The sequence below is a fragment of the Protopterus annectens genome, chromosome 12.part0, assembly GCF_019279795.1.
Source record: "Protopterus annectens isolate FY-2018-M chromosome 12.part0, PAN1.0, whole genome shotgun sequence".
Lineage (NCBI taxonomy): Eukaryota > Metazoa > Chordata > Ceratodontiformes > Protopteridae > Protopterus > Protopterus annectens.
The window spans coordinates 1,309,346,900-1,309,359,656 of NC_056746.1; the positions used below are offsets into that span (position 1 = coordinate 1,309,346,900).

General features: G+C 44.2%; 1 protein-coding gene across 1 annotated transcript in view; it reads right to left on the reverse strand.

The window, feature by feature from the left end:
* The window catches only part of LOC122817164 (DNA (cytosine-5)-methyltransferase 3B-like), a 1,566,941-nt gene that overhangs the window by 331,159 nt on the left and 1,223,025 nt on the right, over nucleotides 1-12,757 (reverse strand). The window contains exon 17 of the mRNA XM_044090371.1: nucleotides 1,705-1,795. Within this exon, the coding sequence (XP_043946306.1) occupies nucleotides 1,705-1,795 (91 nt within the window). The remainder of the gene's footprint in view (nucleotides 1-1,704; nucleotides 1,796-12,757) is intronic.

Sequence of the window (12,757 nt, forward strand, 5' to 3'; positions counted from 1 at the left end):
ATCACAATAAAAACAAAAACCGGTGCACATCATCTGTTTGAGGTATAAAGCACATCTATAAGTGCCAGTTCAGTTTACTGGGTTTCCAAAAAAACGGCTTAATTGGACAACTAGATACCCTTCAACATAATCCTGGACACATTCATTATTGTAAAATATATTAGGCGATATTATGGACAGCAAGAGGGTGAGACATCTCCAAATGTGAATACGTGTATGACTGCATTTTCACATGTATTAACAAAGTTTCCATAATGTAATGAAAAAATCCTTCAGAGTTCTAACAAATTGCATATATTTGACTTATGAAAGTGGGTATTTTGCTAAACCCTCACTGCTTGTATATATCTAATACTGCTTAAATAATTACATTAGCACAATCCTGCATACTTATTATTACATAAGAGTATTCAAACCAAACAGCATCAGTAAAAATAGCCATAGACTAAGCATGAGGAAAAACAAATCAGCCTTATTTTTCATTTGTGGCATCAGCACAAAATGACAGAAGCAATAATTTTGAATGGACAATTCCCAAGCTTTTAAAAGAGGGGAGCTGAAAAGAAAACCTTACCCTAATGAACTATTAAAGCTACTTTTCAGCATAACCTGCATTTAGGACAGCCAAGGAACAGCATCTTAAATGACCAACAAAACCAAATGAAAACAGTAAAAAATTAAAGCATACAAGTGACACGCTGCTGTGAGTTAAACACATCAAAAACAGGCACACACATAACAGAATTAAACACATTATATTTTTAGTGAGGGCAAAGCCACCTGGACCTCCTAAATTTATAACTGACTCTGAGGTTCCTATATGCTGGGGGAAAGGACCTCTCCTTCATTACACTGATCACTTCAAGAAATGCATTTGTAGCAATTTCTTTACTCTGTGATTAAGAAATAATTGCTAATTTAAGATAAGAAGTCAGTTGGAAAAGTTCTATCACCTAATTTAATGACAGTGTTCAAGTAAATGATTATCACCGAAAATCACTACCTGAAAATTAAAGTGCGCACTGAACTTTTCTGGGTTACCTTTTGTGGAGTCTGCATGCCCTTCCTATGTCTGTACGGGTTGTTGACAGGAGCTTTGTTTCTCTCCCACATTCCAAAGATATTCTATACATTGGAAATCATCTAAATTGTCCACCGTTGTGATATGTGTGTGTGTGTGTGTGTGTGTGTGTGTGTGTGTGTGTGTGTGTGTGTGAGTCTGCGCGTGCACGCATGTGTTGTGCATGCTGTGTGAGCACACACATGCACACTTCTGACAGTAGCAAGCTCTCCAGGAAAAGCTTCTTTGCTTTGCACCCAGCAGGTGGCTGAATGGGGTCTTGCTCCACTATAACCCTGACCTGTACAACACAATTACTGCAGAATGAATGAATGAACAATTAAGGAAATGGCTACACAAGGCACTTTTTTTTGGGGGGGGGGTCTCTCACAACTAATAAACAATTGTTTTAAAGTAAATGCATTGGAATATTATAAACTTCATGTTTTCTTTCCTAAAAGTCTATGAAATGATGCAGCAAATGGAGAAATGAGTTCTTCTAACTACCACTCATCACTGTACAACTGTTGTATAATACATGATGCTCACTACAAGTCATCTGATAAAACAACTTTCGTATCTACAAAGGATACAACAAAATAAAATAAAATATCAGATTATTTCAGAAAGCACTGATCACTTACCATACAGCCCTTTCCTTGCTGGATTGACAATAGACAGGTCATTGCAAGGGCTTCCTCCAATAACCAAATCAAACGGACCCCAGTCTTCAAGCTGAAATAGGTAGGATAAGAACATAAATAGCCATTTTATAATCATTGTTTTATACATTCTAGTGAGACATGAAATCATAAAGCAAAAATCAGTTTTTATGTTACAAAAAAACAAAAAGAAGGAGAGGATGCAGACTTGAATTCAATACTTTGCAAAGAGATGGTCACCATGAATTACAGCTATTTTGCTGTAAGTTTGTTTGTATGTCTGCTTACCTAACTAGCATTATAGCTATCAGCTAATGATAAACATTAATCTGTAGTTCTCTTTAAAGACAGTATACATTCAAGAAGGGCTTCATCCTTTTCATCATAATGACATCAAATCTGTTGAGAAACCACCACAGTATTTAATTCACAATCTTTCTCCTCTCAATCGAGTAAACTATTCAGCCTACATTCTTTTAATCTAAATTTAAGAAGCATTAGAAATAAAGGAGCAGAGTTACATGCCTGGATAGCATACCACTTACCAAATGTCATTTTAGCAACTGAAACTTGGCTAAAGTAAGATTTAAAAGATGAGGAAACTATTTATTTATTTATTTCAGTTTGATGACTGGGGAAGTCCACTAGGCTAAGAAGAGCCCATTTTCAGTGGTGGCCCGGGGAGAAAAGCTCCAAAGATACATTAAAGACATGCACAACTTAGTATAAACATGCTTATCAGGCTAAGAATATATAAAAAGAAGTTATGTCTTACCATAATGCTCCATCTGTATTGTTGATCCTCGTTCAGTCATTACGTGTGGGTATCGGTTCTGACCTCGGAACCGAGCCGGCCATCTTTCAAGCTCGCATCAGCTACAAACTCTTGAGCTAAAACTCTTACCCAGAATTCCCCACTCCCTGTTATCTCAGATTGAGTTTGCAAGTCAAAAGAAGGTAGAGGCTACCTCTGGTCAAATGACCTAAAAGAACCAGATGGTGAGATCCACTAGAAGCCACAGGAGGGGGAAGGAGGGAGGGTCGTAATGACTGAACGAGGATCAACACTACAGATGGAACATTATGGTCAGGCATAACTTCTTTATCTAATATTGTTAATCCTCGTTCATTCCTTACGTGTGGGACAGAGTCCCCAGCTACCTCTATTCCTGGGAGGCTCTCATGGAAAGACATTCCTGAGCACCATAGAACCAAAAGATGCTCTTCCTCTGGAGGCCAAATCCAAACTGTAATGATTGATGAAGGTATGAGGCGTAGCCCAAGTTGCAGCTGCACAGATGTCATGTAAAGAAGCTCTGGCATGGAAGGCAGCAGAAGTTGCCACCGACCTTGTTGAATGAGCCTTTATGGTAGTAGGCAATGGAATATTACGTTGTGTATAAATGAAGGTCACACAGTCTTTCAACCATCTAGCCAAAGTGACCTTAGCAACAGCACATCCTAATCTAGGTCCAGAATAGGCCAAAAATAACTGGTCTGATGTACTAGAGGCCTTAGTCCTGTTCAAGCAGAAGTGAATTTGCCTGTGAATATCTAGGGTATGTAGGCAATACTCGCCTTTGTCTGAATAGTTGGGAAAGAAAACTGGCAATTCAATGGTTTGGTTAATGGACATTTCAGAGATCAATTTTGGCAGAAAGGAAGGATTAGTTCTCAATGACACTCTATCTCTATGAAAAATCAAGTATGGACTCTTGATGCATAAGGCTTGAAGCTCAGAGATACGTCTGGCAGAAGTAACGGCAACCAAAAACAAGGTTTTCCATGACAAGTATTTGAGGTCGCAAGAAGAAGCTGGTTCGAAAGGTAGTATTGTCAAAGCTTGTAGAACTAATGACAGGTCCCATGGTTGAGTAGGTTCTCTAAAAGGGGGGCTTTAGATGATTCACACCTTTTATGAAGGTCTTGCATAATTTGTGTGACATAAGAGAGGAGTCTTGGATACCCTCATGGAAATTAGATATTGCAGCCAAATTAACTCTAATGGTAGAGGCCAATAGACCCGATTGAAATAGGTCGGCTAGATACTCCAGTACTTTTGACACTGGTGCTGAAAAGGGATCTACTTGCCTTTCTTTCAGCCAAAGGGTAAATCTTTTCTACTTGCTGAGATATGTAATTCTGGTGGAAGACTTATGAGATGCAATAAGAATGTCCCATACTGGCAGAGAAAGATCATTCTGCCTGGCAATCAAGGGAATTGGAGGAGCCAAGCTGTGAGCTTCAGGCTATCCAAGCTGGGATGAATCAGATTCTGCGGCTGGGATATCAACCTCAGGGTTGGATGGAGAATCCATGGTTGATCTAGCAGGTGAGGCCAAAGGAAGGGGAACCAAATCTGATGAGGCCAATATGGTGCTATGAGGATCACCTTGCTCTTCAACCGGCGGGCTTTCTTCAGAAACTGGAGGATGAGGGGGAGAGGTGGAAATGCATAAAGAAGACTTGAGGGCCAATTTTGGACTTGAGCGTCCCTGGGCGACTGTCCCGAAGGGGGAATCAGGGCGAAGTAGTTGCTGCATTTGTAGTTGGTCGGGGATGCAAAGAGTCCGCAGCAAGGAAGACCCCAGCGGTGGAAGATCTCCGCCACTATCAAGGGATTCAGGGACCACTCGTGAGGTTGTAGAATGTACCTGCTGAGTCTGTCTGCCATCACGCTGGAACTCCCGGGAATGTGCATTGCTAGAAGAAAACGGTTGGTAGCTATCGCCCATTGCCATATCCTCATGGCCTCTCGACAGAGTGGGTAAGATTTGGTTCCACCCTGTTTGCTGATGTACCAGACCACCGCCATGTTGCCTGATTGTATCGCAATAGTCCCAGACGGCAACAGGGATGGAATGCTTGCAACGCCAGAAGCACCGCTCTCAGCTCTAGAACATTTATATGCAGTTGGGCCTCCAATTCAGAGCAAGTATCTTGGACTGTCTGTCCATGACATAGCCCCCCCACCCCCATCAGGGAGGCGTCCGTGGTCACTGTAGCCTTGGGCTGCTGGGGGGAGAAGGGGCGAGACCATTGTGACAGGTTGTGGGTCATTCACCAATTTAAATCCTGTTTGCACCTGTGAGTTACTCGAATCTTGGCTGAAAGAGGATACTGAAAAGGATACCATTGGGTAAGCAGTAGCCATTGTAGAAGCCTCATGTGAAACCTGGCCAAGGGGACAATGGTGATGGAGGCTGCCATGGAACCCCACAGCTGTAGGACAGAGTGAACTGTGGATTTCTCCCTTGAAAGGATTGGGATCAGTTGTTGCTCTATCCTTAGAATTCTGTACTCTGGAATGGATGCTCTGCAATTCTTTGTATCCAAGATGACCCCTATGAATTCTGTGGACTGAGATGGGGTGAGATTGGATTTTTGCCAGTTTATGGTTATGCCTAGCCTTTCTGCAGTGAGGAGAGAGTATGCCAGGGCTTCTTCCAATAGATGTCTGGTGGGGGAGGAGATGAGCCAGTCGTCTAGGTATGGAAACACCTGGAATCCTTGTAGTCGCAAGTGAGCTGTGATGACTGCCATGCACTTTGTGAACACTCTAGGGGCTGTAGAGAGTCCGAAGGGCAGTACTCTGAACTGGTAGTGACTGGCTCCCGCACGGAAGCTCAGAAATCTTCTTGATGGCCTGTCCACTTTTATGTGGTAGTACTCATCTTGAAGATCTATCAAGCACATCCAATCATCTTTTTCCAAAAGCGGGAGGATAGACTGTATAGTAACCATCTGGAATTTTTGTACTCTTACAAACTTGTTCAATACACTGAGATCCAAAATTGGTCTCCAGTCCCCGGTTTTCTTTGGCACCAAAAATAGTCTTGAGTAGAATCCGGATCCTATCTGGTCTGGAGGGACTATTTGGATGACTCTTTTTTCTTAGCAGCTTTGATATCTCTAATGCTGCTTCTTTCCTTTGACTGGGTGGAACGTCGGGTAAGTTTGTTGGGGGGGCAGGACAAAGATCGAAGGGAATATGGTAACCTCTGGTTATTATCCTTTGTACCCAGGTGTCAGTGGTGATGGTTAGCCAGGCAGATGGGTACAAGGAGAAACGACCCCCAACCACCTCCAGAGGAAAAGAGTTGGGCCGCTCTTCAGGAGCACTGGTAGGATTGGCCAAGATAAGAATCCCTGGAACCGTGGTTATGCGGACCCCTTCTGCCCCGAAAAGGGCGTCTTCCCTGTGAGTTTTTCCCTCTGCCTCTAGGGGAGAACTTGGCCTGTGTGTCACGGAAAGGACCCTGAGACTCTTTGTACCATATCTTCCCACTCTTTTGGTTTCTGGAGAAAGCACATTGAGGGGAAGAATAATGGACACCCACAGCAGAAAGGGTCTTACCATCCTGTTCACATCTGGCCAGTGTGCTTTTAACCTTGGGTCCAAACAATGAAGAGGCTTTGATGGGAGCGTTGAGAAAGGAAGCCTTGAAGGGTTCTGCGAAATTACATAAGTGCATCCAGGTGTGTCTTCTCTGAACAATGCCTGCACTCGCCACTCTAGCTGCTCCTTCTGATGCGTGAGACATCAGGCGCATGGAGGAGTTAGATATCGATTCAATGGTGGCCAGCTGAGAGGCCACTTTGTCATGAACCTTATCAGACACAGCACCAGCCAAAGTTTCAGAGAGCTCAGAAATTAAATCCCTTTGAAGCCTGGTAAAGTGTGCCATATAATTCAGGGACCTGATTGCAAAGGTTGCTGATGCAAAAGTACACTTCCCTATTCTGTCCAAAGCCCGGGACTCTTTGTTGGGTGGATGGACAGTCTGGCTTTCTTCTTCCGCCAGGTCCTTCTTGGTTGCAGCCGCCACCACCAGAGCATCTACAGGAAGACCTTTGGGACCAACGGGGGTCAGTAGCAGGAGGGGACAAAATTTTATCTGGCCTCTGGGGAATGGCCTCAACGGTATCAGGAGCCTTCCACACACGCTGCATGATGAGCCGGACCAGTTCGTCAGCAGGAGGGGTAACCCAGGAGGTAGTGGGCTGGGTGCAAAAGGCCTGCAGGAACACAGACTCTTCAAAGGTCAGGTTAGAGGGCTGGCAGTCACCTCTCTGTTTAAGTATTTCAAGGATATCATCAAAGGATACCTCAGAGGGTGACCGAGGGGACCCTTCCCCATCATCAAAGTCTGTGTCTTCAGTAAGGGACTCCTCTGTGGAGTCCATGTGCTTCCTCTTGCACAAGTTTTTTCGTTGAACTTCCTCAGCGGGAGAAGCTGGGGAAGACAACGCAAAAGGGGTTTCCTGTGGGAGTATATCCTGAGGCCCTTGCGCCCGGTGTCCGCTAGGAGCGACTTGTGTACATTGCGGTCCAGAGGAGGGCGGGGTGGATTGATAGCACAGTATCCCCAGTCGATGCCAAAGCCTTCTCCATTAGTTGGAAGGCCGGTCCACTTGAAGAGGGGTGAGTGTCCGGGACAGAGGTCACCCCTCCCTCAGTGGTTCAGCCTGCAGACTCGGAGTCCCTGGATGGCTGTGAAACACCAAATTACGTACGCTACAGCTGACATCCTGGGTCTTAGCAAAACTCTTCTGCCACGAAGGCAACTGCGGTTCCATAGTGAGGTCCATAAAGGGAACCGTAGAGGTGGAAGACTGTGCTATATTAAGGAGCTTCAAAGACAATGAAGCAGGAGAATAAGTAGGGGTCTTTGGCAAAGGGTGATCACCTCCCAAGGAAGGATACGTCCTGGGAGGCGGGATACCTCTGGCCATAAGCACTTGATCCACAAGACGCAACAGGCTTCTAGTGGATTTCACGGACACGGCTGAGGGAGAGTCAGGTCTATCCAAAGATGGGGCAAGCTCGGTGCCCACCTCACCAGTCTGCACTGAAAACAACGGGGCCGTAAGGGACTGAACTACAAGTGTCTGCACCGAGGAAATCATGGGTGCCAAAGTCATGGTCTGCACTGACGATAAGGTTGGTGCCGAAGTGGTTGTCAGCACTGAGGCTGGGACTGAAAAAATTGGTGTCAATAACTGAGTTGTCGGTTCCGGGTAAGTTGTCGGAGCCGATGTGGTAACAGACTGCATCGACTGGACAGTTGGTGCCGGTGGAGAAGTCTGAGTTGAGAAGCCCCTCGGTACCGATACGGTTAAGGGCATGCTAGTCGGTGCCGAAATCACAGATGGCACCAATGGCCTCGGTGCCGAAGGTCTAGGCACCGAATGGAGCCAAAAAAGTCAGATCCAAAGTGGAAAGCTTAGCCTTCTTGTGTCTCTGCTGGTGGGAGTCCCCAGCCGGGACAAAGGAAGAGACTTGGCCTTTGTATGTTCATCAGTCTTTTTCTTATGGGATTTTGGAGGGGTTGAAGCCTCCGACCCAGAAATAGCCTCTGAAAAAGGAGATTTAAGTAACCCCTTCAATAACAATTTCTTTTTCCTTTCAATCAATGTCCTGTTAGATAAATTCTTACAAATTTCACAGGGTGGGTCAACTGATAAATGAGGCACATCCAAGCAACAGACACAGGGAATGTGCATCTGAAGTAGGTAATTTATGTCCACAATCTGAACATCTCTTAAATCCTGGACTACCTTTTTTATCTGCCATTGTTAGGAAAGAAGGAAAATCAGAAAGAATACCAGCAATGGTACAAGAAATACCCGAAGCTAAGGAGGAAAAGGGGTTTACCAACGATGGTAAAGAAGAAAATACCTTGCGGTAAATAGGATGAAGGGGATTGAAAAGATTCAAGAAGGGATAATTGCAAAATGCGATAAGGTAAGAGAAAAAAATCTAGTAACTTTTCTGAGAGAAAAAGTGTTTTAAACTAGTATGACAAAAAATATTGTACTTAGCTCAAGAGAAGTAGCTTGACACGACTGAATGGCGATGCAGCAAACAAAATCTGAGGTAACAGGGAGAGGGGAATTCTGGGTAAGAGTTTTAGCTCGAGAGTTTGTAGTTGATGCGAGCTTGGAAGATGGCCGGCTCGGTTCCGAAGTCGGAACAGATACCCACACGTAAGGAATGAACGAGGATTAACAATATTAGATCTATACATACATACATAATACAGCATAATTCAGCCTATTAACACATTAAGCAGTGCAGCATTATGGTTAGGCTGAGAATCCACAATACAGACGGGGTAATATACAATCATGAGTGGATATACAGGTAGAGGAACGGTGCTGTGAAATTTAGTATATACATAATCTGACTAATTTGGAACAAGAGAAGTCTACTGAGGTTATCCAGGGTGCAGTAGTAGATGGTCAGAAACTGTATGGTGGGCTGTGTTCGTAGGAATAGTTATGATGTGAGAAACAGGGATGGAATGTGAGTGAGAATGACAGTGGGAAAGGCAAAGACAAAGTATAGAAGGGGAGTTATGTTGGAGCGAGACATGGGCATGCCCATTTTGAAGACACATGGAAGAACAAGAGAGATTTGAAGCTGGTATGGCTAGAAATGTTGCGAAGGGGGGAATGGGATGGGAGAGAGTTCCAGAGTTTGGCTATGGAGCAGGATAGCAGGAGTTGGCCAGGGGGTCTGGAGGGTTTGTAGAGTTGTAGAAGGTTTTGGTTTTCTGATCTGAGTGAGTGGTTGGCTACGTAGGGAGTTAAGGCAGTAGTGAGAGAGGGGCAGTTGGAAGGCTTGAAGATAAGCTTGTGAGCAGTGGTAAGTTGAAAGAATTTCAAGCAATTGGGTAGTTTGAGCCATTGCAGAGTATGGAGAGAGTGGCAATGGTGGGTTGAGTTTTTAGAATTGGTTGCAAATTTGCTTATTTTATGGTAGCAGGATTCAAGTTTGGATTGTAGGCCGAACTGGAGATTGCTTAAAAGAGGAGTGCCATATATAAGAGAGGGGAGAAAGTAGGAGGAGGCTAAGGTTTGTCTGGTGGAGGGGCTGAGGTAGCGGTTGTGTCTGTACAGGAGGCTTAGGTTTTTTTAAATTTTTTTTATGGTGGATTGGATATGCGTGTCAAATTTTAGATTTTCATCAATGGTGACGCCGAGCAGTTTGGTATTAGATACAATTTCGAGGGGGGTGTTATTTTGGCTTCATATGGAGAATGAGTTTTTGTCGATACTGGAGTTTCTAGAAGGAGTAAAGATAATCAGTTTACTTTTATTAGCATTCAGGGCTAAGTGATTGCTTTGGATCCAGGTTTTTGTTTTAGAGGAGGCAGAGTGTGTTTTTAACAGTACATCAGACGGGGAGAAAGCTGAGCAGATGATTGTTGAGTCATCTGTGTACTGGATTAGTGATGACTCAGTGATGGTGTGATGGAAGTTTTTGATAAATATATTGAAAAGTAGAGGACCTAGAACAGAACCTTGGGGCACACCTGTGGGGGTGGGTAGGAAGAGAGAGGTAGAGGATTTCCATTGTACAGCTTGCTGGCGGTCAGAGAGATAGGAAGAGAACTAGGCTATGGTGGAGGGAGAGAGGTGGAGAGAAGAGGGTTGAGATAGGAGTAGGGGGGGGAGATGGTGTCAAAAGCTTTTGCTAGATCGAGGAACAGGGTGGATACGAGCTTGTCAGAGTCATGTGCTTGGTTAACAGTTTCAAGAAAGGAAAGGAGGGCAGTCATGGTACTGTGACCAGGGCGGAAGCCATATTGAATAATGGGGGGTAAGGAGATTGCTTTTTGTTAGATATGGCATCAGTTGTGAATGGATAGCTTTTTCAAGTATTTTAGAAAGAGGGCAAATGGTAATAGGCCTGAAATTGGTGGTGTCTGTGTTTTTGGCTCCTTTATGGAGAGGAATGATGTAAGCATGGTGCCAGACTAATGGCTCATAGGATTCCTGGATGGGTCTGTTTATTAAGATGGAAATGGGAAGAGCTATGCTGCTTACAGATAGTTTGAGGAAGGTTGAAGGAAGGTTATCAGGTGCGTTGTGGCAAGGTTTAAGTTTGAGGAGTAGTTGTTTTACTGTATTTGTGGGGATGGGTTTTAGACTGAAAGGGGCAGAAGGAGGTATGTTATCTGGGAGATGTGGGGGGTAGTTGGGGTTGGGATTGGAGGGGGGGGGTGAGGGAAAAATAATGACAGTTTAGCAATACAGTCCACAAAGAATGAGTTGAATTGGATGACTGTTTCAAGGTCATTAAGGTTGGGGTTGGGACAAGGGTTATCTTTGTTTCCTGGGTGGAGAAGGGAGGAGATGGTGTCCCAAATTTTTTTAGGATTAGTTGAATGCTTGTATTGGAGTCTGAAGTGGTATGCTTTGAGATCCTTAGTTATTATTTTTTGCGGAGTTTCGGAGTTGTTTTGAATTCTAGTAAGGAGTTAGGAGTTTGGTTTCTCTGGTATTGCTTCCATTTTTTGTCTCTTTGTTGCATTGTATGTTTGGTTTCTTTTGACAACTAGTGGGAGGGATTGGACCTGACACATTTGATTTTGAGGGGAGCGTGGTGGTTTAGTAGATTTAGGCATTCAGAGAAGGTCTGAGGACTGAAAGAGAAGAGGTTGCGGGTTTGAATGTAGTGGTGTTGTTTTTGAAAAGAAGATGGGAGACGGTCGGCAAAAGCTGGCAGGTGGTCACTGAGAGGGTCTGGAAGGCTTCCAGCATCTGAGATGAGGTTGGGGTGGGATGTTAATATTCAGTTAATGATGGTGCCTGAGAACCCATTTTTGTTTGGTCTGGTTGGAGAGTTTATTAGTTGGGAGAAGTTGAACAGGTTGATTGTGTGAGATGGAGCTTGAAAATAAATAAAAACCCAGTTAATGTTCATATCACTGAGGATGTAGGTTTTTATTTTGATGGTAGTGGAAACCAGGACAGGATATCTTCCAGTGTTTGGATATTATTGCCTAGGGGAAGATAAATGGCCCCTATGCATATGGACTTGTAGTTGCTGATTTTTAGTAGACCTATTGTTATTTCAGCATTGGCAAAGGTGGGGATAGTGATTGGTGTATGGGGTAATGGTATAGGAGGAGGGGTAGGTAATAGCAGCCCCTCCTCCTTTCTTGTGTCGTTTGTCATTGTGATTCATTTGGTAGTCTGGTGGAAGAATTTTGTTGTCTTTTGTAGAAGGTTTAAGCCAGGTCTCTGAGATGGGAGCTATGTCAGGGTGGTTGTGGGAAAGCCAGGCATGGAGGCTAGGGATTTTATTTTGAAGACTTTGGGCTTTGAATTTAGTGAGGCATATGGCTTTGGGTGTTTGGGGTTGTGTGGGAGGGGAGTTGGTGGGTTGTGTTCTGGAAGTGGGACCTGGGTTGGGGGTGAATGTCTCCAGAGAGTGAGAGGGAGATTTGATGAAGGAAGACTAGGGTTGTGCTAGAACAGTAGAGTTTGTGAGTTATGGCAGTGAAGGGAGGTGTGAAGGACAGTTGGTATGTGCTAGTGGGGTGTGAGGGTGAGGTATGGTAGAGGTTAGGCAGTTGAGTAAGAAAAGTAAGACAAAAGAGAGAGCGGTTAGTAGGGATGTTAGGAGTAGCAGGTGTGTTGAGATACGGGGCATTGTTAGGAGGGGGTGGAGATATTAAGAGTGGATGTGTATGTTGAGGGTGGAGTCTAGTGTTTATTGGGAGAATGGTGAGAGTTGAGGTATTGGGGGTGGCTAAATGTACAGGTAGTGGGGGTGGGTGGGAAATGGGGCAGGGTAAGGGTGCAGAGCAGGTAGGAGCCCCAGAACCCCAGAGAGGTGAGCGAAAAACTATCAGTAAGTATTTTGAAAAACTTAAGGTAGCAGTTGTGTCTGCTGTTTGTGAGAGTGGTTACTTTGGCTGGAATGGGTAGTCTGCAGTCTGTTAAAGTAGTTGAGCAGTGGTTTAATGCAACTGCCTAACGGCTCTAGCTTTGAACTGTTAATGAAGGGAGAGGAGCTGCAATTGTACTTGCAGGGTACAACAGTTTATAACTAGACAGAAAAAGGTGGGTGGTGTTCATAGATTGTTAAACAATTCCCTCAACGTAACACTTCATCTCTCACTCTTCCCCCAAGAAAAAAAATGCTGAAATCCTTATGCTCCTTCTAAAACTTAATAAAACACAAGGCTCTGTGCATAAGTGGAATTTTCATTCCACCAAGTAACAATACAAAAACTGC